Below are 25337 nucleotides of genomic sequence, written 5' to 3' on the forward strand. Positions count from 1 at the left end.
TATATATGTATGGGAAAATACCTTAACAGGAAGTCTCACATAAACAGAACATAGGTGTGAATCTGTGACTCATGCCTTTTTGGATAACTGTCCTTCATTCAGTGAAGTTACACACGGTGGGTAAATTATCTGGAAAATGTACTCTAGTAGCATTAGCAATGCTTCATAATAATAATGCTCAAGTCAAATGAACTATTGTGGTGTAGTAAAACTAATCTTAAAAGTACTTTTTCCCCCTCAAAAAAAGTTACTCAATCACATATAACCGAGTCACTATAACTACCTCTGACTAAAGCATCTTGTGTTGTTTTCTGTGTTCCTTGGCTAACAGATCTACTGAGGTACTTGTAGTTTTCTTTCAGCAATAGGGTTCTTCTTACCTCTCTACCAAGTTGAGTACTTTTGCAAGAGACTGTAGCAGGTTTTGGTGTTAGTTGTTGCTTACACTAACTATTTCTATAACCGTTTTAGATTCACATGTAAATTAATAAATAAATCATGTTTTTTTTTTTGCCCACATTTAAAATTGTTGGTTAAACCCAATTGATGGAATGGGGATTGGCAGAACAGCTGCTCTCTGTTCTGCCAACACTCAATTTGTTTGATTCAACAAGACATATCTCAATTTCAATATTTAGTTTTAGATATGTTTATGGTGTTCCAAACAGGATTTACCCTGATGAAATAAACCAATGGTGCATTCACACCATTAGTCCGCTTTAATCAAACTCCAGTTCATTTACCTAGAAAGTTCGGTTCGTTTGTGGAGGTGTGAAAGCGTGATCAAACTCTGATGTGGACCAAAAAATGTATATACTTCCGTCTCGGTTCGGCTAAAGTGAACTCTGCCGCAGTTTAAATTCATAAAAGGCCAAGCGGAATTGAGATTGCCCCAAAAGCAGGAAGTGGACTAAGATGCAGGGCATTCTGGGTAAATACAGCTAAAACAAACACACGAGTCTTACGCTGGTGAGAGAAAAGCCTTGTGGTCTTTTACCAAAGACAAAAGAGAAATGCTACAACCACTAAAATCTCACACCTCTCCATTTTTCTTTACGTTTGGTGAAGAAGGAAGTCACGCTCTGTGTCTTCTGAGGTTTTTGTGTCGTTTCCTTCAGTGGTTCTTGCTGAAGTGCCTCTCCAAATGAAGGGTGTGGGCAGGTTTTTAAAGGGTTTGTTTCATTTGACACATTACAGTGAGAGAGTGAACTGTCCCAGCTGAAAATAACATAAATGTTGCAATTTTGGCCCCGAGTCCAACAGAGTCTAGTGAACTATCAGGTATGAAAACATCCCGACTCTCCAGCTGGTTACCGTCTAAGACGGCAGACAGTAAACTGATGTGACGGTTCCTTTTCAGACATGATGGAACTGCTGACAGTCTTCCTGTAGATGGAAAGACCAACTTTTAAAAGCAAAGCTGTTGCATATATATTGAACCTGTTCCTGGTTATGAGAACTATTTTCTCTATTCAAGGCATTTCATTCACTTCTTTGATGTTTTATTGAATAGAAATATAATTTCTCTAACTTTCCCTGCAACAGACTGGTGACCTGTCCAGGGTGTGCCCCGCCTCTCGTCCAAAACGTTAGCTGGAGATGGGCAAAAGCAGCCCTCCCGACCCCAAGAGTGTACAGAAAATTGATGGATGGATGGATTTCTGTAACTTGCCGTCTCATATTTTACCTTACCATCATGGTTCATTTTATCACCTAGAGTTAAAATGAGGTGATATTCTATGGCAACAATATTGCCATGGAAGTAGAAGTTTTGTTTCTTTCCCCCCCTTTTTTTCTCTCATCATAGGCTATTTGGGGCCATGTGGTTAACAGTAAATAGCAACACTTTGGAAGGAAAGGCTTTACTGTTTTTAACCAACGTCAGAGAAAACAGGCTCCACTGTTGGTGTCTGCTTGCCTTAAGTATTTTCATTGAGGGACTAAATTGACTGTTCAAAAACAGTTTTCTAGTCAACTATATGGTCTCCTGCTGCAAATTCAAGCTCATTCGGGCTGATTACTGGTGTTGATGGCTGAACTATTCTGCATCACTCCCAGCAGAAGTGATTCAAAGGTCTCTTCCTGATCTGAACGTCAGGACCGGCGCTGACGTTCAGACCAGTCTTTGTACATTATTACAGTTGGTTCTTTCTCTCTCAAGTTCCCAATTGAGAGCTGCTTATGAGATTTCTCCTTCCGTCCAATTAAGAATTAAGTCTGTTCCTTTCTGGTTGCAAAAGCTTATAGTTTCATTACTTTTCAATCACAAGTCAGAAAGACATGGACCTAATCTCTTTCTGCCTCTCCTCTCTTTCAGAACCTCATTGTTCTGAGGAAGTTTCTGTGCAGTTTCTCCACAGTCCTCTTTCCATCTTCACTCCAGTCCAGCTGCCTGTGGCCAAGGTAAAAAAAAACTTTAATGCAAGTGTTTCACTTTAAACTGTTATATTTTTCTCCACCAGGATTGAAATGCATTTCTATGTGGTCTGTCCCCCTCTTTGCTCCTAAGGTCATGAATGTTAAACTTCCTACATATCTTGGAGATGTTTTCAAAACTTTCATGGTGGAACAATAGTAACCTTTTGGGGCCATCCAGTTTGGGGTCATTTGCAGTGAGATTTCATAATGTCTTGCCAATTATTTACCAGACAAACTCTTATTTTCCCCTTGAAACTAATGCACACAATCATAAGCTCAGGAAGGTTTTTATATATATCTTTGTTCATGGTCCACAGTGTCTTAAGATTTGTCTTATTTGCAGAATAATTCGTAAAGCTTATATGAAATATTTGGAAAAAAATAAATACAGCTTATGTAGTTGAAATACTTGGCAGAATAATACTTCATGTTCTAGACTTTAGTACTGCTTTTATTTTTGTGAATAATTTTGTGAATCCCTGAGTCTGATCACTTTCTAAGATATTTTTGATGGTGTCAAAAGTATGCAAAATATGATTTCTTTTCTCCAACGTTGATCATGATTGCTTGATTGTTACTAATCCAAAGATTAGTAACAATCCTTGGATTGTTACATGAGAAACATGATTTGTTTCTCATGTTGGCAGGCAACAGAAAATACCACAATTGAGTGTAGAAAATAAAGCAAACTAGAAATGCAACAAAGAGGTGTCGAAGAACATTTCCAAGCTGGCCGGCTTTGTTAAACCACTTAGTTGGTTTGGAACGGAACCAGTATCCCTCTCGTCTTACCCAGTCTTGCTAACGTGGGTGTCGACACAACGTGGTGCTATGAGTAAATCGGTGGCAAATGAAAACATCAGCGATGGAAAAATTGACAGGCTTAGCAACAACCTGATAGATGTCAAAATACAGACGTTGATTTTAAAGCATTGGATGGTGCGATCTTCTCCAGATCGTACTTTAAATGCACAAATGGTGTATATATCCCAATATTGTGGATGCTTTGCTCTCCATCTACTAGCGGCTGTGTTTGGATTTGCATGTTGCATTTACAGCTATACTAAAAGTCAGCTATGCCTTTAAACAGATTTCAGTGATTATAGAAGCCCACCACAGAATGAATGAAGGAGCATTAAAACTTCAAATATCACAGAAAAACAATGCTGACATCACACTATGTTAAGAATATTAATTACACTGCGTTATACTTTAGAGCAGGGGCTAATCTCTTCTTCTTTGCACCGTGCCCTACTGTGTACTTCCTTCCTCTTCCTTGTGTTTAATGGAAATGTTCTGGTCTGTTGGAAATGAAGACTCTTCCTGTTCCAGTTGAGATGCTCTTTCCACACTCGGCAGACCGCTGACTACGTCTGACCGCTGGGCCTCACACCCAGACCTGGATGCTAAAAATGCAACAGAGCGGCTTAGAAATGACACTCAACAAATACAAAAATCAAACAAGACAATGTCCAAATATTAGCCTTGCCGTCCACTTTGAGGCAGTCGCATAAACCCGCCTTTGTCAATTGCCGTAAATAGGTCGTCGTTTGCTCTGCCAGTTGAAAGAGCAGTGCCCGGTCTAGGGCTAGATGACTTGGCTCGGTAAACGTTCTGTTGATTTGAAAGGCTTAGGTCCAGACCAGAGTGTGGTCACTGCCCGTTTTGGGCTTTTGCGCTGGTCCTCATGACTCAAGTGCTTCATTGCTTCAGGTTCTGCTTCTAGAAACCCTTCTTTGGTACTCTGCTGACGACTGGTTTGTTGTAGCAGCACCCCCTTCTCAATCCACTTTGAGTGCTTTTGACTTTTAGGAGTTTTCCTCTGATCCCTGCTTTGCCACATTGTGTGAACACAAGATTCTACACTGCTGCATGGCTGCTCCAAACCCCTGCGTCTGTTGTCTTGCTTTGCAGCAACACTCAGGTAGGGTAATCAAGCTCAAAACTCACAGTTCTGATTATATTAAAACCTCTAAACTCTTTCTGCCCTGTGCGTGAACTTTAAGAATCCCTCTAATGTGTGACTCATTAATCTAGGATAAAGCAACGCAAAGTTGGAAAAGATGTGAGGATGTACAGGGGTGGAGCGGTTGAGACAGAGGGGAATATTTTGAAAGTCCCTTATGATGACGCTTAAGATTTTCTTTACAGCATTAAAAGGAAGTTTTTACTTTGCTGAAAGCACCAAATTTTAATAAGATCAAGAACTAACATTAAAAAAAAATTAATTATAATATTATTTAGCAGATCAAAAGCTTGGGCTAGGGCTAAAGATACTTCACATTCCAAGTCTCTTTGAGCATCTTCACTGAGTGGTGCAAATCTTACAAAAGAAATGTACAAGAAGACTTTAGAACCTTCCCTGTGCTGGGTGACTAGAAGCTTTCAGTCTTTATTTCTGCGTCGTAATACTTACTGGATAGTCGGACTTAAACTTTGTTCCGGCAGCATGCAGTAGCATGGAAAAGTATTCCTATTTCTTTGAAGCCACAAGCTTCAATGTATTTCATTGGAATGTTATCCTATAGACTGGGAGTTCACTGATAAATCGGCCGCGATTTCCTTAATTTTGGGTGATTGGCCGATACTTGCACGAGAAAAAGGTCTTTTAGAACCAACTTATCTATTTACAAAGGTCTGAAAACCGGTCACTATCCCCTTTTTTGTTTGTGAGAGAGTACTGCATAATGAATTAACTAAATAATGGTAACTATTGCTAACATCTGCTGTTAACAATAGTCACTTTTGCCAACTTATCGACTTTGTTGCAATATTTAGTGACTTTTCAGACAAAAATATCAGTATCGGCTAAAATCGGATTCAGCAGGTCGGACTTTTTAAAGATCGATAATTGGTCAGAAAACTACAATTGGTTCTTCCTATATAGACCAACACAAAGTACCACACAATTGTGACATGGATTTCAAAAGGTTTTGCAAGTGAAAATGTAAAAAGTGTGGGACACCCTACATGTTCAACCCCCTTTCATTCTAAGGCAACTGAATAAAATCCAGGTAAAATTACCTTCAGAAAATCACCAGAAGAGAAATGTGTATTTAAAGTTCAGCAAAAATACCTCAAAGTCTGTTGATTCAAACTACCCAGACCTCTTAGAAGAATAGCAAGAGGAAAGACATTGATGAAAGAAAGCCATAAAAAAATTTATTTACATTTTGTCATTAGGCATAAAGGAGCAGGTGGCGCAGAAAAAGTTTTTGGAGTATGAATACTTTTGCCAGATGCAATAGCAGACAAACAAACCTTAGTTTGAATTCTTTCCATATGATTTTAGTAAAATCATGTCTGTTTGGAAGCAAAACATAGCAATTAAATATAAATAGCTCCCTTAAACCAAAGGCCTCGTCTAGAAAAAATAAGGTCACTCTTCTGTATGCCTAGAAATATCATTATTTCTTTACAGCTAGAACTGGACTAAAAGCCATGTAATAATTTAAACTAGTTTTATCCTTTCTTTATGTGTGTTAATCTGAAATGTCTGAAATGGTTTACTCAATGGGCCAAACTCCAGTTCAACAAGTGGAAGCTGGATTTCTTGGTTTGTTTTGGATAAATAAAAAGAACGAAAGCCTCGCCGCATTTAAAACGGCAGCTTGAGTTTTAATCTTTGTTACAGGCATGACATCAGTGTCTCTGTGTTGAGACAGGAAAATCTTAGCACACTGCTGCTGCCATAAAAGCAACACAATAATGAAATGACATCACAGTGGGCCAGTAATTAAATGAGCAGACTGCTGTCTTGGAGGTTTTACTGGGTTGGAAGATTGTGAGTAACACTGTGGTGTACAGGAACACGGTGGAGCCCTGGAGCTACTGGCTGAAATTCAGAGATTCATTTCCCTCTTTCAATTTTTCTCAAAATTTAAACAGGAAGATGTGTAAATATTTTTTTTGCATCCTTATTAATTAAAGCTAACATTAAGATCTGAAAAATGGTTGTCTAAGACTCTAAAGGAGTAGCAATATCGTGTCATGTTATACTTAGTAAATGTTCATAAACCAATCTCTGAGCAATTATTTACTTTTTCATAGAGAGAGATCTTTATTACATATTGAAAAAAGAACCTGGAGTTTTCTTTCTTCAGCCGTAGAATTTATTTTAAATCAAGATTCAAATACGTGGTGTAAGAAAACAGAGTCTTCAGAAACTTCACTAATGCAATGTTGGCAAACAGAAAGTTTAATGGCACTCTTAATGTTTCATATTAGACACCTTTCAGATGACTGACTGTCACAGTACTCTCTCTTTTCTGGAGTAAACCATTCTGCTGAGAAAGATTAACCAATCAAATGAACCCTTGATGCTCATGCAACTCTCCCAATGGTTGACCTTGCTGCCATTATCTATTAGGTTCAGTCTAAAAGTCTCCACAAATGCTCATTCTGGCCATAATAAGCAAGTCATGACTGATCGCCTGTAATCTCAATCATGTAATCACATCATTGTGGAAACATGTATGTAAACACATTCTTCACACGATCAGATTTTATGGGATCAATACAATTTAGCTACAACAAATCAGAATATTTCAAAGCTTTGTCAATTTCTACATGGGAAAAACATGATTATTTAGGAAGAGCTTTAATATGTATTGACAGGGGTGTGCTGTGATGGCGCAGGGGTTAAGCACAACCCATGTATGGAGGCCCTGGACATCGACGCAGCCATCGCAGGCTCGATTCCCAGCCTGGTGACCTTTGCCGCATGTCTTTCCCCATCTTTCATTACCAACTTTCCTGTCAATTAACTATCAAAATAAAGGCCACTAGAGCCAATAAAACCTTAAAAAAAATGTATTGACAGAAAAAAAAAGACCTGCACTCCATGGACCCAATCTAAGATTTGGGCATCAGGTGCTGTGACGGTCAGTGTGACCAGTCAAATCCATTACTGACATACAAACAGTGAATATGATTTGAAACAAAACAGCAAGTCAAATACACATACATACAGTATTGTGATGGTTGCATTGGGTGGTTATTTACAGTCAACCAACATTACTTACACAGGAAAGGGTGGTAGGAGGCGCCGAGCCACCATTTATCTTCCTGTGTGAAACATGTACCCAGAAGTGGAACACATTGTATGTACCGTATTTTCCACACTATAAGGCGCACCTAAAAACCTTCAATTACCTCTAAAGCCGACAGTGCGCCTTATAATCTGGTGTGCCTTATACTGTATATGAACCAATATTGAGCCACAACAGGTCTAGCAACTACGGTAAGCAGCCGCTACCTTCATTTTTGCCTGTAGAAGAAGAAGTGCGCGGTGCATGCTGGGATAGTTGTCAGAACGATGGTTTGTCAATAAAGTTTGGGGGAGGGGTGAGAGACAGAGACTGCGGCGGCGTGTCGGTTGGTCTGTGTTACCCAGAAAGCAGTTGGGCACAATATCGCAACACCAACACCATGAGTGAAACGATGACTGGGGCAGACTACTATATAAAGTACTTGGGGACCACTTCTTTACAAATGTAGATGTGTAATAATAGAGTACGGAAACCCAAACTGAAGCATCTATTCTATGCGCCTTATAATGCGGTGCGCCTTATAAATAAAAAAAGTTTTAAAATAGGCCATTCATTGAAGGTGCGCCTTATAATCCGGTGCGCCTTATAGTGCGGAAAATACGGTACCTGCTAGATAAGTGAGGCAGTATTAAGATAAATGGAATACCGCCTGTATGTTTGCTTTTTCGATCATTTTGTATCAGAGACTTATCCTGATTCTCAGTACACGTTTCAAGGAGGACGGACCTCCAACTCTCACTTACACATCCACCCTGTGCAACATGATGGTTTCCATAAACTGCAGTGTCATTTTTGAAATTCAGTTCAATTCAAAAATACTTTATCCAAATGGGAAATCAAATGTTGTTGTAACTTACATCATCCAAGTGTCTTCAAAGAGTCATTGTGGACGGTGATGCTGTGGGCAGCAAGGATCTACGGTAACAGTCAGTTTGACAATTAATCTGACATGACTGTTTGCTGTATGACTGCCTCATGACAACTTAATTTCCAGGCAGCACAGACGGTATTCCACAGCAACAGCTGACACCATTAGTTCCTGATAAGTACTGCTAAACCACCTCCTTTGCTTTTGCCTCCCTTCTTTAGATCTTCCGTATGGTTAGAAAGTTGGGCAGAGAGACATTAGGAGTCGGGAATATGACCCTTGGGTTAGAGTTAGACCCAGGGTCGAAGTTCAGGTATTATTTTAACTTTTGAGATGTTGGTTAGCTGCTCCCAGTTGTTAAAAAAAAACCAAAAACCTTGTCACTACGTACACTGGTCACGCATTATAACAACTGTACAGATAAAAGTAAGTGCGAAAAATCCTTCCAACTGCAAAGCACCCATAACCAGGAGGAATAATCGTCCAAACATGCAACAACTCAACCCAAAAAATGAAGAAAAGCCTACAAAAATCAGAACAAACATAACAGAGCCACTTCTACATAATGCCACAATGAGGGACACAATTTAAGAATTCATTAGAGGGATTGGATCTGTTTGAGATCTTAGAAGTCCACTTTGGCTTGTCTTGTACTAACCACTAGCTTTAGTTTCTAGGACCAACTAATCAGGACTTATACTAAACAAAGACACCAAGAGAGTCTTCTATTGGAGGTAAGATTAGCTTTACTGGCTCTCAGAAAACAGTGCAGCCGAATGTTTTCAGATCAGTTTTACTAAACGTTCTGCTTTGTCATTGGGTAGATTTATATGGAGCCACATTTGCTGCTTCAAACTGGTGACACATGTGCTGCTGTGTTCCCTTTTAACCTTGCTCATATTGAGAATCATTTGCATAAACAAATGCTAATTTCATTGTTGCCTCCTCTAAGTAGGTCTAACGCCGTCATATTTAGCATAAATTGTCATTTTCCTTCCTTACATCAAAGGAAACTCAGATTAACAAGTGGGCATGTGGAGAGAGTAGCAACATAAACAAGGACGTGTTAAACACTTCAACCAGTAAACAAGCCGGCTCTCCCTCCTCCTCCCTCAGGGATCTGGTCCACCACATAGACTTGCCTGTTTACTATCTAGAAGTTCCTCCAAGAACTTCCACAAAAAACTCCATTTATGGGAACTTCAAAGCTCGTCCAGGCTCGGTGAGAGTGTGTGTGTGTGTGTGTGTGTGTGTGTGCGTGTGTGTGTGTGTGTGTGGGGGGGGGACTTTTATCAACCCACGTCTTTATGCCCTGAGCTAAAAGCTTCTCTTTGCCTGCTTCTCTCGTGGATACAATGCAAATAAGTCGCCACAAGAAGGAAGGACGAGCCTGAGCCTAAAGGGAAGGAGAAGAGAGCAAGACGATGAGCAAAAGCTGCAGGGAAGGTGAAGCTGCAAATGAAGAAAGCAATCTCGGTCACCCTTTACTTTTTAGATCAGCAGTAAAAAGTAAAGGGTGGATTATTTTTTGTATCTTACCAAGGCTTTTTCTACTTTGACAGTCGGGCTCACCTCCATAATTTGCAGAAAACAAAACACTGTACTGTCCCTCACATATTGGAGACAGAGATGTCTTTATTCTGCTGCAAGCAGAGAATTTGATGTTGGGGGCGGTGTTTGTGTTAACTAGTGGTGTGTGCTGGATAGCACCCGCTTCAAGCTTCATTGATTCACTGTTGGAGAGACCCGGTGCACAGATCATGTTTGGGTCATCCCAATTAGAGACGAACTCAAGGTCTTTAATGAGGAGAGGGGATGAAAGGGCTTGCCAATTACTCTTTGGCACTTTGTTCTGAAAACAACCTGGTGCAGTCAAGACCCAACTTGATTAACCTTCAACGGCTCTAACATTGTTTATTCTTTACGTGAAGAAAAACTTGAAAGGGGGTGGAGGGTGGTAATTAGTGCACATGATGCGTCAACTGCCTTTTCATAAAATGCTATTTTTACGCTTCAAGTGATACCCTTTTGATTGGGGTTTATTGGGATCAACAGTCCAGTGTCACAGGCGTTTTGCTACGCAGGGCCGCTTTGACACAGACTGAATGCTAAATGAACGCACATGGTGTACTTGAGTGTCTGGTTCACAGAATGTAATGCAAGTGCTAACGTTGAAACCCCTCTTACTTGGAATCCCACACGACAACAAAGAAAATCATAGATGTAACAGGTCTGGTCCTTCAGTGTGTGGCATACAGCCACTTAGAAAAGACAACACATCACACACAGACAGGTTTAACTCACCAACATTCAGATGTCAGGGGGGAAATTTGTTAAAACCTCTGAAAATCAAACATGAGCCAAATATGGCCGGCTTGGTAGAATGGAAGAATGATTATCAGAGAAAATGGTAAATGGCCTGTACTTTTATTTCATTTTATGAAGTCCAGAGGACCCCAAAGCACTTCACACTACATTCAGTGATTCACCCATTCACACACTGATGGTGGCAAGCTACTGAATTGTAGCCATGGAGCAGTCCGACAGAAGAGAGGCTGCCATTAATTAGTGCCACTGGGCCCTCTGACTACCACTAGGAGGCAAGGCGGGTGAAGTGTCTTTCCCAAGGATTCAACAACAGAGGTTGACGGAATAGGGATCAAACCGGCAGCCCTTGAATTGTGGAACAAACTTTTACCACTGTCATCACCATCTTCTCATGAAAAGATGATGATGCCAACAAATAGAAAATGCAAAAAAATGTCTCGGGCCTAAAGCAACATGCTGAAATATCAGGCGTAGATGTCAGATATCTCCCGATGTCCTTCTGGGCGGAGCAGGTCACTATTCACACCCCACAAACAACAGGAATATCTCATAAGATTATCCTTAGAGCCATCATGATAATCATAGCATCTTCAAGATTGTAAAAAATTGGTCTTATTATCTTGCCATGTGAACGAGGCAGAACTTCCTTTCTTGTTCAATCTGTGGTCTCTAGAGATGTGGTCCACTAGACCACACAAGCTTTTTACTCTGTGCGCGGTCTGACAGTGTTGCACCAACCCGTCATGCAACCACCCACGTCCCCGCTGTCCGACCGTGACATTTGCTGCTTTCCACTTGAACGATGTGCTAAGACCGAGGAAGAGGTAAAAAGCAACAATCAGGCGAAATGCATTGATGTACCAATTGCAAGTTGATTTCATGCCTTATGAATGTGGGATTAGTCATTATGGAAGGCTTCTACAACGTATTTGAATCTTGACGTGCTAACAGCTTGCAGGAAGCGCTACCAGCCCACCAACATCTCTGTTTTCATCCTCATTTCTCAGGGAAAGTTTTCAGATAAAATCATCTGGTAACTTTGTGTAAAAAAAAAAAAAAAATCAGCATATTTCACACATGCAGGTGCAGTCTGTGACCGCAGCAATGATAAACGAGACATTGCTTGTTGTAGAAACTGACTGACTGAATGTTTATTGCGGCCTTACTGTACTGTGGCCTTAAATGGAAGAATTGCACTAGCATGAATCTAAAGCCAGCGGAGGGTTTGGCATAACTATGTTAATGAATTATCGCCGTTAATTATTGATGCCATTGTGAATGTTCAGGATGTCATTTGTTGCTTCTGGCTGGTTTGATGTGCTGCCTCCACGCACAGTGTCACAATGATGCACAGCTGAGCCAGAAAATGTTATCTGCGTGGTGTGTGTATGTGTGTGTGGGAGGGGGCTGCGGTCGGACAGATGATATCAGCACTCCCCCTCTGAGAGTCATACAGTTCACAGCACAGGAAGTGATGTAGTAGACAGTGTTAACAGGAAGCTGGTTGTTTGGAGTAGTTTACATTGGGTTCTCTCCACGTCTCGTAGATTTGTCATTATTAAATCAACTGTTCCTTCCTTTCGATTACGGCACGGCGAGACTGTGAGGCAGTCATCGTTTGATTTGTTTCTCGTACGTCTTTGTTTCTTTTGCTGGAATTTTACTGAGGAAAGAAGAACACTGAAAGTTAGAAAACTCATCCAACAGGTTGTATGTGACTGCACTTTGTAATCGGTACTCGTCACCTAACCTGACCTCATGACAAACAACTAAATTAGCAACGGTGATACACATTGCATGTTGACGTTATTAAATGCCATTGATTATGGGTATAATGATACGCTCCGCTCTTAAGACGAGGCAGTGTATGGATCCGGATTCAAAAAAATAAGATGAGATGGTGGTTTTAGCAACGTTCATGGGAAAATTAAGAATCTCCAGTATTTGTCATTACAAACAGAGTAAACATCTCACTGATTTTGAATTGTGTTTTGAAGCTTCTGCAGTCAGCATAGAGTGTTTCAGTCAATGACAAACCTGCTAATTGTGCTAAAGGCGGAGAAGCAATTCACCGTTCCAGGAAAACCGTTCAGATGCCGTCATCAGTGGCGATGCTAACTAGCTTAGCATTCATAGCAGCCTGCATTGTGGGAAACTAGCTGTTGCATAGATGAGAGTGTGAGCAGCGCATACTTGAGAGTGATTGACAGCGGTAAGGCTCTCCTCCTGGCTCTGATTGGTTGGTTCTGACGGAGCAGTGTGTTTCATTTACCATTTCCGTAAAAGAGCATTGGGAGAATACAAAGAAGCTTTTTGTTTTTTACTGATTGTCTCATGTTGTACTGTCATGATTACAGTTTTAACAAATGTGTAAAAAAAACATTTTTATATAAAAGTTTTCCACAGCAGTTTTAAATTTAAGTAAGATTCAGAAGATGGTGTTGGATGTATAAGGTTATCTCTACAAACTTGTTTAATTATAAGATCTGCAAATCAATTTGACCAGAAACAATGGGGTTACGGTAATTACATAAATATAATATTTTCAACTTACCAGCATAAAATAGTGCCTGTGTGATTCGTCATTGTAAAAGATGCAACTTTTCTAATGGTTTTAGTATCATCATAGGTCTTAGTAGAGCTCAGTTTAGCAGATGTTTATGCGAGTGTTGGTTATCTTCCAGTGTTCTGGGTCGATTTTTGCATCAGCCGGATAGAGTTTCTGCCATAGTAACAAATTGCATCCACATTGATCAGGACACGCCGTCTGGGAGGTGAATGTAAAAAGAGTTGTGGGACACGCCTCAGTGTTGATTCTCAGGCTGAAGCCGATTTAAAGTCGCTGGGTTCTGTTCGTGTTTAAAATACTCTATTCACAGTTCCAGAAACAACTTACCATTCCAGTTGTTTTTCAAACTAAGTATGTCTTTTTATGGACTTAATAATAATAGAGACATACGTTAGTTAGACAAGTTACAAAATTAGTCATTAAAACATGACAGTGTGTTAAACAATGGAGACACTTCGGTCCCTACGGTTTCCTGTAGTGCATTGTCATAAGAACAGTGTGGTTTTACACAGTGCATCACCAATAACATTTCTTGGTATTTATTGTCATTGATAAACTGTTGCAGCCCTGCGTGTCTTTGGACCATATGAGTTTGTTCCAGCCCACAAAAAGCAGAGCATGATCTCCTTAGACAAGAACTGATTTAGCTTGAAAATATTCAGTGGAACATCATTTAAAAGTTCCACCTTTCCACTGTGTATAGAAATCAACTTATTTTTCTTGTACAGTGACAGGAAGATGGAGTACCTGGAGAGAATCATGCAAACTCTATGCAAAAAGTTTGTGGAGTGCCTATCCCGTGTAAATATCTGTGTCGCTCCTGATATTGGAAATAATTCTGTATCGGTGACCATTTGCCTGATCCATAAAGGCAAATCTATTCAGTCTAATTGCTTTTTGGTCTGAGTGACATCATAATTTATTATTTATTTGACATATTTAGAATTCCTAACTACACTTTCTGAGGCATTTCAAATAATATTTGTTGTAGCTCATTTCTAAATTTTTACAAGTTTCAGTCTCTTTATTTGTTCTACATTAGCTGTTATGCTCTTAATTGCACTGGCTGAACAAATTAAAGTTGTTTTTACATGTTTGACCAAATTTGTGAAGCTATTGGTGTAAGTGTGCTGTACTGGCACAGAGTTGTCAAATAAATTTGTTATTCATTAAAAAGAGAAACATTTTAAGTCAAGTCAGCACTGATTTTCTGTATCAGATCAGTATCTGTCGATACGTAACCTCAGACATCAGTATTGTAAGTGAAAAACGTGGATCGGTGCGTCCCCTGGTGGCAACAAGATTCAAGGGATACAAATACTTTTGCAAGGCGCTGCGTCCCACAATCCATTTACTTACCAAAGACGAACTCGAATGTCTAATATTTAGCAGAGTCCTGCTATCATATCAATGCAGCAACTCAGTTACTGCGGCCCTTGAAAGGGCCTTTTGTGTTTCACGGACTATCATACTCGATCAAAGTGATACAAAGTGTTCTTTTTCACCACAACAGCGACTCTAAGATGTCATCCCGTCAAGCACGTTGAGGAAGAAACACAGCTGTGTTTGAAGATAAAACAGATTTTTTTTAATCTTCTCCCTCAAAATATTTTGGTTTTTCCATCCAATCATCCAGATTGTAAAAAGGATGAATCTAAATCCTTTATATGTAAGGAGCCTTTATCTGCAAGGGGTAATAGCAGAGAAAATGGCAGATGCATTATAAATATTCTCTTCATTTCTGTTTATTTTTCATTGTGTGGTATTAGGTGACCATCACTCTGCTATATTGTCTTTCATGGAACACAAACCATGTAAATCAGCAAATAGTGGTCAAACATGTTGATGTGATGAAGGCCCATCACATTAGTCCAATCTCAGGAGGGGCTGGGGGGCTCAAAGGTCTGCAGACGTCCAGGGAGGTTTTCAGTTTAAGCCTGGCTTCGTCTTGCTTTCTAGCTCCTCCCAGATCAGATGAGATTAGGGAAAGTGCTAAGGAGCTCTGAGGGGGCAAGGCAGAACATAGAAACACTGAAGAAGAAGAGAGGAGGGACGCAGCAGAGCAGGTGGGTGCCGGTGCAGGGAGGGAAGAGAAATGAGCAGAGAGCATACTGGTGCATCCTGGATGGCTGCTGCAGACGGAGGAGTGTTTGGAGCCCGCTGTCTGAGGTTTGACACGGAGTAGACAAGCAAATGTTTGGTTATTTTTTGTTTAGCTGTTTGCTGTGTTTAATGCAACATCCAGCGACTACAGATTCGTGGGCAAACAAAAAGAAACTGAAGTTTTCAATATAGTATGCTCTGTTTCCTGCTGTTAAAGCAGGGTTTGCACACACCCTTAAAAAGTCTTAAATTCATGTACCTAAAACGTAAGGCCTTGAAATGTCCTAAATTAATTGAAAAACAATGTTGACCTTAAATGTTAATCAGAGGTCTTACTTTTTTTGTGGCAGGACTATTTAATCATATGTATTTTTAAGCAGCTTTCTTTTTTCTTGTGGGACTTTATTGTTACACAAAAACTTGAGGAACACACAGACATGCTCATTGCGTTCTGTGACTCAAAGTGGTTGTGGCTACTGAAATGAAATGAAAGCTTTTATTGTCATTGAACTGAAAATTCAGGATTGAACTGAAGATGGTACAAATGATGAGAAGAATCAAAATAAAATAAAACTAGGTGCTTATATACTCTTGCTGTTAGCTAGCTAGCACTTACCCATGATGAATGTAAAAAAGCTTGCTAGCTTTACCCTCATTAGCTAACTAGCACTTACCCATGATGGTAAGTGATTTTTACAACCAAGCTAAAAGGACATAGCTAATTAGTTTTATCTCTGCTAGTCAGATAGCTAATAAGAGTAAAGCTAGCTTTTTTACGTTCATAATGGGGTAGTGCCAGTTTATTGCCAACTGGCTGGGCGATGTCCGTCTTAAATGGGTCACTTCTGTCGCCAACTCGTATTATTTGTTTATTTGTGGTTTTTTTTTTTTTTGTGCCTTTCTGTCATGATAGAAGTACCAAGTTTTATTCTTAATAGTCTTAAAGAAGTCTTAAAAGGTTTTAAATGTGAGTTGCTGAAACTTACAGAAACCCTGTAAAGACTCTGTGTCTGTTGACAAGAAGCTGGTAACATTTCCATTGTTTTACTTTGATGGTAAAGTGACACATGAGGATGGAGTTTGGAGGAAATGTCTGAAGTTGTTTTGCTAATACTTAGTGTTTATTCAAAGTCAAGGAACTCACAATTTTCTCCCGTAAATGACATTAATCACAAAGGTAAATGCAGATGATGATCTTCTAAACTCCCATCATGTCTGGTTAAAAAAAAAAGCATCTAAAAGCAATATAAGCTGAAGACGGGCTGTGATGGAGTGAAAACAGGACTTGTTTGACTCTGTGTGTGTCTCTCTTTCAGCAGACCAATGGCGAGCTGATGCCGGTGTAACAGCAGCTGACGTTGGGACTATGTGTTAAGGATTGCCTTTTGAATTTTTAACCACCTTGAGCCCGTTGGTATTCCTCTTCGGCTGTTAGTGGAGTTTGTGTCGGCCATGGGGAGGAAGAAGATTCAGATCAGTCGGATCCTGGATGAGAGGAACAGACAGGTCGGTGCCTCCTTCCCTGTCTGTCGTCTTACGTTATTTCTTCTGATTACATGTTGTTTTCTGGAATACAGAAAGTAACGGCATCATCTGTGCTTCTGAACACCTGTGCAAAACTGTAATTTTACTGAGAAAACCAAGAAAAAAACCCCAACCCATCCAGCTTTGAAATGGTCTGATGCATGATGTGGTGGAAAACACATCATGTTCTCCTGAAAACATCCGATTTACATCTGTAGAAGAGCAACTGGAACAGGTGGAGCTGGTGTTTTAGAAGAGTCTCAGCAGGTTTGGTGATGATGTGCTACAGACCGAGTTGAAATCTTACATCTAGAGCTGAGAGGATTAGAATGGAAAAACAAATGTTTACTCGTGTACTGTAATATGGATAACTAACATCATGTGCAGTGATGCTAATCTGTGTAAAAAGTTATTTACTGGCATACCTCTAGCTACAGTACCTAATCCAGCTTTTACAGAAATGCAATACCCAGATTTTTTCACTGATTCCCAACTTTCACAATTGTCACATTTTGTTGCATTACAGCCATACATTTTAGTGTATTTCATTGGGATTTTGTCACAAACCAATGCAAGGTAGCATACCCGTGAACTGGAAGGAAAACAATGATTTTCAAAGTCATTAAAATCTAAAAAAAATCAAGAAATCTAAAACCAAATGTTTTTACTCTGACACTCATTCATTAAAATTCAGCAATCAGTTGATTTAAAACCAATGTATTTAGTAAATGGAATCAATCTGTATAGTATAAGTTTAGTTGAAGGTTTCAGAGGTTTTTTTTTTTTAGAGAACCTTGGGGAACAAGCATCTTAACATAGAGCAGACAGGTCAGGGTGGACGATGTGGAGAAGTTGAAAGCAGAGTTAGGTTAAAAAACAAGAAGGCTTTGAATGTCTCACAGAACAGTTCAATCCATCATCTAAAAATAAAAGAACTGTGAGACAGCTGTCGACTTGTTATGGTGTGGTTGTTTAATTAAAATGACAGGCTGGTTAAGGAGAGCATTAAATGGAGAAGCTGGAGGAGCTGCAGTTTAGGCTCAATCTGTTGACAAGACGATCACAAATTCTGCCCTCTGCAAATCTGGCCTTCATAAAAGAGTAGCGAGAAAAAAAAAAACGTTGTTGAAAGAAAGTCGAAAGAAAATTTGATTACGGTTTGCTACGAGTCATGTATAGAAAAGGGTCATTTTTTGCGGTGTACTGACACATCCACCCAGATTCCCTTAATTTTGGACGATCAGCTATTGGCTGATACTTCCATGAAAAGTCGATCTTATCCAAAGATCTGAAAATCAGCAACTTTTCCCTTTTGCTCCGCCGTGAGACAGATCCGCCCTCCAGGTCACGTCTGGTGTGCTGCTCCTGCCTTGGACACACGAACCGATCCAACCTGTTGTACTTTTATCAGCTCTATGGTCACAGAGGTTTGGAGAATCGGCCGATAATTCTTAAATCTTGCCGTCTAAACCAGACTTAAGACTCACAAGCTCTTCGTATCTCCTCTCGACCACTACCCAAATGCTCTCTGACTCTGGTCGCTATGGTAACGTTTACATATCCCTTCAAAATAAGATACAGATACGCCACAAAAACAAACATTTTACTTTCGTGAAAATTTAAACTCACGATAATGACTAACGTGAGCCCTGAGCTTGTTTCTCTGCAATGAGACGGTTCCATCAGGGAGTGATGGGAGACAATGACACCCGAAGTGTTGCACAGCCTGCTTGGTCTCTACGTGGCAAAGCAGCTTGAAGCTTCATTGCCTCATTAGCAGCCGGTCGCCGCATGTTACGCAGAGCGGGCTTGTAATGTGGGAGTCACCTACCGGTCCGGGATAAATCTATTCTCCTGTCTCTTCTCTGGGCCTTTTCCCCTTTGCAAAGAAACTTTCCAAAGACATCTGATCTGTTTCTTACTCATTTTGTTGCTTGTGGGCTCAGTGTTGGCGCGCAAGTAAAGGTTTTTCAAAATAAAAGGTCCTCCAGACTCAATATATAAAACGGAAATGTTGAATTATTTCTTGCGCGGCCCGGTACCAATTGGTCCACGGACCTGTACCGGTCCACGGACCGGGGGTTGGGGACCACTGACAAAAACAGCCTTAGGCCTCCGTCCCGAGGAGCTCCTGGGCCTTTCTCTGCACCGTTTCCCTTCTGAGACAGCAGTGTGCGCAGCTGCTGGGCGGTGAGGGCAGTAATTTCTGGTTAGCAGCGTTCGGACAGCACCCTGTCATTAGCAGGGTGGGTCAGCGTCGGGGACACACAGTGGCCCTCTCTCCTCACGTCTCCTTACGTCGCCACGCGGCTGGCCGCTGGAATCCTTCACTGTCTGACTCCTCTATATATACTTATAAATATATCTATATATATATATCACCCCCCCTCAACAGCACAACAAATACCAGCCTGTCTGGAAGGATTGCACAGGCTCTGGAAATATGGATGTGGCTGGAAAATAAATATCTGGGAAGATTGTTTATATTTGATGTTTGGTTGTCTCGGCCCAAGCTGTTTGAGAACGGACACTGCTGCAGTTGTCTGCACGCGCTATCGGCCCCGAGTCTTATATTTAGATCCTGGGCTCTATTTTAGGAAGTTGGCTTGCGGTTTTGTTTTATCTGTCAAGCACATCATCTGTTTTTACACATTTTTTCTGCTTTCTCATTTTATCTTTCTGATGCACATTTCGCTTAATATATACGGTATATATATAAATTTCACATTTTATCTAAGATGCTGAAGCACTAGATGTTCCAATTGAATGATGGTAAAATACTGCCAAAACACAAAATCTTACCAAGTATTTTTTGTTTGCTTTCTAGTGCAAATATAGTAAACTTGAAATACGACAAAACAAACTTATAAGTAACTTTTCAGGAAGATATAAGAGCTTTTCTAAGTAAATAATTCTTTAATATTGATGAAAAAGTACTAGTTCCATTGGCAGATTATTTCACTTAATACTTGGGAAAAATGTTTTGTTATAAGTGGAAAACAATCTTCTAATAGAAATTGAATTTTTTTGTCAATCTTAAGGAATTATGTACTTAAAACAAGCTAACCAAAGAAGTTACTTTTAAGTTTGTTTCATCTTATTTCAAGTTTTCTATATTTGCATTAGAAATTGGACCAAAACTACTTGGTCTAAGTACTACTTGGTAAGATTTTGTGATTGAGCAGTGAAAACCACCATCCCTAATCTACCAACAGCGATGAGATGGTTATTTATTTAGTTGTGCTTTCTAACCTGAACATATTAGAGCCTAAACAGAGTCCTTAAGCTCCCCTCACCTCTGCAGTCAGTGGTCATCCAGGTCCCAGGTGAAGCGCTCCGAGTGCAGGAGGATTGGTCCCACTCAGGACTCGGACTCTGCAGAGCGCGTTCTGCGCCGGTCGGGCCAGTATGCAAATACGCTCTGATCCGCACCGAGAACCGTCTGCTCAACTGACTGGCTTTCAGGTGGTGGAAAACAACAACACGTTAAGCAAATCCCAGTGCGGTGAGGGGGCATCGGGTACCAGAGCTCAGTCAAATGCATTTGTTGGATCAGCCTGTCGTCAAAGTGGGATTATGTGCAATTTTGTGCTGCTACTAACAATTAATTGCCACATTTTATGATTAAGTGATTAGCCTACATCTCAAATAAACTAAATTTGTATACGAATTATAATATAAACAAAGTATGAATTTTAAAAGCTTAATCAAGTTAATTTCAGAGTATGAAATTAACCCTGAAATTTCATAATTGCAATCAGTCTCATTTTAGTTGAAAATCATATGTCGACAAAATTAGCAAAATGTTCAATTCAAAACCCCTTTTTGCTGCAAAAAAATTGAATAAATAGACACGTGAGGTCAGCAAGAAAATGTATTTATTATTTTTAATCTGTTAGGTTATTGAAGCACCAGATTGGTGCTCTTATACCAGTTCAGCTGTCGAGGCTTTCAGGTACCCCTGATGATTCATGGGAGTTCTGTAGAAATAAATGCTTCTTTAGAAATGTAGGCTGTGGAAAAAATGCTGATATCAGGATTTTTTTGCATTGAGATGCTATTTTAGGCTACTTTTAAACTCCATTTAAACTCACTGTAGCACAGTTTGAACACAACAGTCTGTTCCAGCATCCAATCAGATCGTTTTTTTTGTTTATTTTCAAGTAAAAAATGAAGCTCCAGTTGGCCAGGAGAAGCGACTTTGTCATCCGTTGTTGTCGTTTGTGAGTCAGATTTATCGGTGCACCACCACTAGAAACTCACAAATAGAAAGGTTGTGTTTATAATGTTCATAACCAGGTTCATTTTGACAGATCAGAATAAGGGACTTCATCAGACACGCGTGAGGAACGAAAAAAAAAAAAAATCTAAATATAACGTATGATCAGACCTTCGGTGTCAGGATCCCAGAAGGTATGATCACAGAAACATTTACCGTCAGAAAAACACCGTCTGATTCACAGCAGGGAGTGAGCTGCTCACTGTGACAGGGATGAGAGAGAACGATAGGCGTGTCACCTGGTGCTCACTGTCATCTGTAAAACAGACACTCCATACATGAAGGCGTTGAGAATACGAGTCATCTTTCCAAATGATTCTGCACAATTTATCAGTTGAAGAAGTGGGGGGATAAGTTGTTACAATAAATCTGGGATTGATTCAGTCATCACATTAGGTCACAAAGGTGACCTAATGAACAAGTTAGGATGGGTCGATGGGCTATGTAAAAAAAAAATGCTCATAACATTTTTTTGCGCATAATCATTCTTAGAAAATTAGATTTCAGTCTGCTCAGTCCTGCCGACTTTGAGCTCCTGCTTTAGGACCGCTTGTCACCTTAAATCCAAATAAACTGCTGCTGGCCACGCCCTCCAACTCAACACTTACTCTCACACGTGAAAATGGCTACAAACAGATGCACAATTATACAACCATACATCTTTGAAAAGCAGAAGTGGCGCTTCCCAGACAACTAACAAGAATGCAGCAGGTGGTTTCTGGATAGTAAGTCAACAATAAGTCTTTTCGGGGTTGCTGTGGTGACGCATGGGTTAAGCACAACCCACATAAAGAGGCCTTATGATTCATGGAAGTTCTGTAGAAAATACACTTCTTTAGAAATGTGGGCTGTTGCAGGTTCGATTCCCGGCCTGGTGACCTTTGATCCCTGTCTTCCCTCTCTCTCATTACTCTACTTTCCTGTCATAGCACTTTCAAACAAAGGCCACCAGAGCCAAAAAAACATTTAAAAAAAACAATAAGTCTTTTCCAGCAGCCATTGTACAGCCAATACAACAGCAAACCAGCTGACCAAACATGCCAGAGCTCCGCCGTTGTTGCTAAGCTACACTCGGCTGGGGGCGTGGGGGGTGAGATGAATATCGATTGTGACACAACAATAGGGAGGTTTTCGAAAAAACAAATTTTCCAGATACCAACAACCCCAATAGAAGGATGAAACCCTGCAAAAAGTGAGTTTTGCAAAGGGAGTTTTAAATATGAGAGGACATCACATCACCTATTCAGTCATGGATTAGGCCACCAACAGAGCAGTTGACACAAATCCATTTGGTTAATTTGGGTTTGCTTTGCTCCTCCAGGTGACTTTTATGAAGAGGAAGTTCGGCCTGATGAAGAAGGCCTACGAGCTCAGCGTTCTCTGCGACTGTGAAATAGCCCTCATCATCTTCAACAGCTCCAACAAGCTGTTCCAGTATGCCAGCACAGACATGGACAAAGTCCTGCTGAAGTACACCGAGTACAACGAGCCCCACGAGAGCAGAACCAACACCGACATTTTAGAGGTAAGGAGTCGATGGCGGCGTCTTCAGAGGGTTCACTTTGCCTCCTGTTCGTCTCATTTAGTCCATGTGCGTTCTGTTTATAGAGAGCATATTAGTTTTGATTCAAAGGCGCGACATGCAAATACGTCTCACGTACAACACGGCTTGTTTTGCATCAGCCGCCATGAAGCGTGTGTGTGTGGACAGTTAGTGAGAGGAGGAATCTGTCTGACCAACGTTTTCTTCGTCCATGTCAAGAAAAGGGAAGGAAGTGACAAAAAGGATGTATTTTAAAAAGGGGAATTTTGTGCTACAGTGTAGAGCTCAGAATTTCATCTTGATGTCTCCTTACTTCACTGTTTTTCTTTGAAAATGTAAGGAAATGAAATGTTCATAATTAAAAAAAAAAACCCTAAGCTTTTGTGTGACAGAGACAAAAATATGAATAACAGACAGGCAGATCAGTTTCATTTCTCAAATTCTAACTATTTAATCAGATATTGTAATGTCCACTTTTAGGCCTTTAGAGCTTCTCTCACTATTGTATATATAGTACACATGTCACTATTTATGCTGGTGAGAAGCATACGGCGTTTAATGCAGCTCTAAATGTGAGGAAAGAAGCAAATTCTGTGAAAGCTCAAGTCCTGCTCGATGCAGCCTGCTGCGTGAACGACTACGTTCCTGATGCTCAAGTTTAATTTTTTCAGAAAAAAGTTTTGTTTTCACGTTTGTTTTTGTTTTCAGCGTTGCCAAAAATGATATCTCGATATATATTTTTTAAAATACCTCAATGACAATATCACAGATTATATCCCACATTTTCTGCTTCCTCTATTTTTTTTCTTTGGCTAAACAAATATGTAACATCAAAACATAGTTGTTGTTTTCTTTTGCTTTTCTTTATACAGTCACTAGAAGTAAATAATTTATTGATAAGTCAATACATACAAAATTACAGAATATGTTTAGTACATCAACGAAAATATAAAGTAGATAAATATAAATGCTAACTAATTCTGGCCATAAGTAACAAAACTTAAAAACTCAAAAGAAACAAAGAGAACATTTGTTTTTCTAGTTGTTAAAAAGTGTTTGTGTTTTTCTAAGAAGTGAAAAAAGTATGTGCACAAGTAAAAATCTCTTTAATATAAAAGGAAATCTGGTGCCATTGTGAGTTATTGTCGAGCATCGTAACATCAACGACGTAAAAAACTGCAGATGCTTTGAAAACTATTAAACACGCATATGATTTAGAACATATGGAAGCTGCATATGGAAGCTGCAATATTAAAAAAAATTTTTTTTGAGTGAAAAGATTGGAATCGATCTGTTCAGACTAACTTGAAAAAATCAGATATGTCAAAAAGTGGTCAAATATTCACTGGCTGAATTAATCAAAAAGTAGGTGGGGCTGCCATCAGTTGGAGCCGCTCCAAACGTTCGGCAAACAGTTGGTGTGAAATTCTCCTGCACTAGCGCACATCCTTGGTCTACATGGCGTCTAGAAGTCGTGTTCAAATTACAGTTGTTGCCATAAAATGAGTTGCAGTCTGACTCGACTTAGGGCAAAATCTCAGCAGCATCAAAGTTTTTTCTCGCCGTTTTTGAGGCACACACCAGCAAACACCCCCTTTCCTGAAACGCAGGTTTTTCAGTGAGATGCTTGTCCTGTTTCATAGTCTCTACTCATTGGCTCTGCTGTTAGAAACGAATGGCCACCATAACTCGTGTTCTGTTTATTTAAACTCCCACTGTGTGGTTTGCCTTTCTTGGAGCCTGACTCTCACACTTGCACTAAGTTGTGATTTTACTCCTTTAGAGGAAATTAGATACATTTACTTCCTCAAAATGTACATTTAAGGCTCCACTTTGTGGCAGCCTTCAATGTGGAAAAGCCTTTAAGCTTCAAAAAAGTTCCTACTTGCCCAACCTCTCATGTCCGAAGCCAGTAACATAATCCGTAAAGCCTCTTCGAGTGATTGAACAATTTCTGAATGAAAACCAGTTGCAGTAAAGATGATCAATATGCACAATTCAAATATTGATACTAAAGAGTGTCTGTGTAAACTCTCCTGCTGTGAAACCACAACTGGACACCTGGGGAGGCTCCGACAGCCATTAGCCGTGCAGAATTTGCCTTCTCTCCACCTCATTTTGTTTATTCCCACAAATGTCATGCAGACATACGAGTCGGCTAATGCAGCACCTGACGTATTGGAAGGCTGCTTGTTTACATATCGGTTTGTCTATTTGGAACATTTAAGCTTGAAATTTGACTATATTTAAAGGACGGGTCCCTGTCGCTACAGCAGGCGTCCCGTGTCGGAGAGGTCCCACAAGAAGCTCCGTTGGATCAAATGATAATGATCAGGCAGGAAAATAAAACACTTAAGTTTTTTTCCACGCAGAACAAATGTATGTACAAATATTGTTTAATGTATATAAAAAATGACCAAACATGATCATTTCATTTTCATTTAAATTACAACAAAACGTCTTGTAGGTGTCAATGGCGAGTTTGGAAACGACTGCTTCAAGGTAACGTTTTGCCACCATTATTGCATCATCTTCTCTTCAAAAGTGGGAGCTGAAGTCACCAGTAACTGTTTAACACACAAACAGTGACACTTTTTTGCGATACTGAGCATTTAATGTACCTTTTGGATTGGTAATGGGAATGACTGGTACAG

At 40.0% G+C, this 25337-nt stretch overlaps 1 protein-coding gene across 5 annotated transcripts in view; it reads left to right on the plus strand.

Annotated features, from left to right (window-relative positions):
* The window catches only part of LOC103462206 (myocyte-specific enhancer factor 2A-like), a 49196-nt gene that overhangs the window by 6037 nt on the left and 17822 nt on the right, over window positions 1-25337 (plus strand). For 2 of the 5 annotated variants that reach the window (XM_008404856.2, XM_008404855.2), the window contains 3 exons: window positions 2318-2403; window positions 16654-16843; window positions 22462-22665. In XM_008404856.2, the coding sequence (XP_008403078.1) occupies window positions 16790-16843; window positions 22462-22665 (258 nt within the window). In that variant the 5' untranslated portion in view covers window positions 2318-2403; window positions 16654-16789. Of the gene's footprint in view, window positions 1-2317; window positions 2404-15315; window positions 15404-16653; window positions 16844-21087; window positions 21275-22461; window positions 22666-25337 lie in introns of those variants that run through there. The other 3 variants (XM_008404857.2, XM_008404858.2, XM_008404859.2) reach the window with 3 other exon arrangements.

Source organism: Poecilia reticulata, linkage group LG3 (assembly GCF_000633615.1).
Source record: "Poecilia reticulata strain Guanapo linkage group LG3, Guppy_female_1.0+MT, whole genome shotgun sequence".
Lineage (NCBI taxonomy): Eukaryota > Metazoa > Chordata > Actinopteri > Cyprinodontiformes > Poeciliidae > Poecilia > Poecilia reticulata.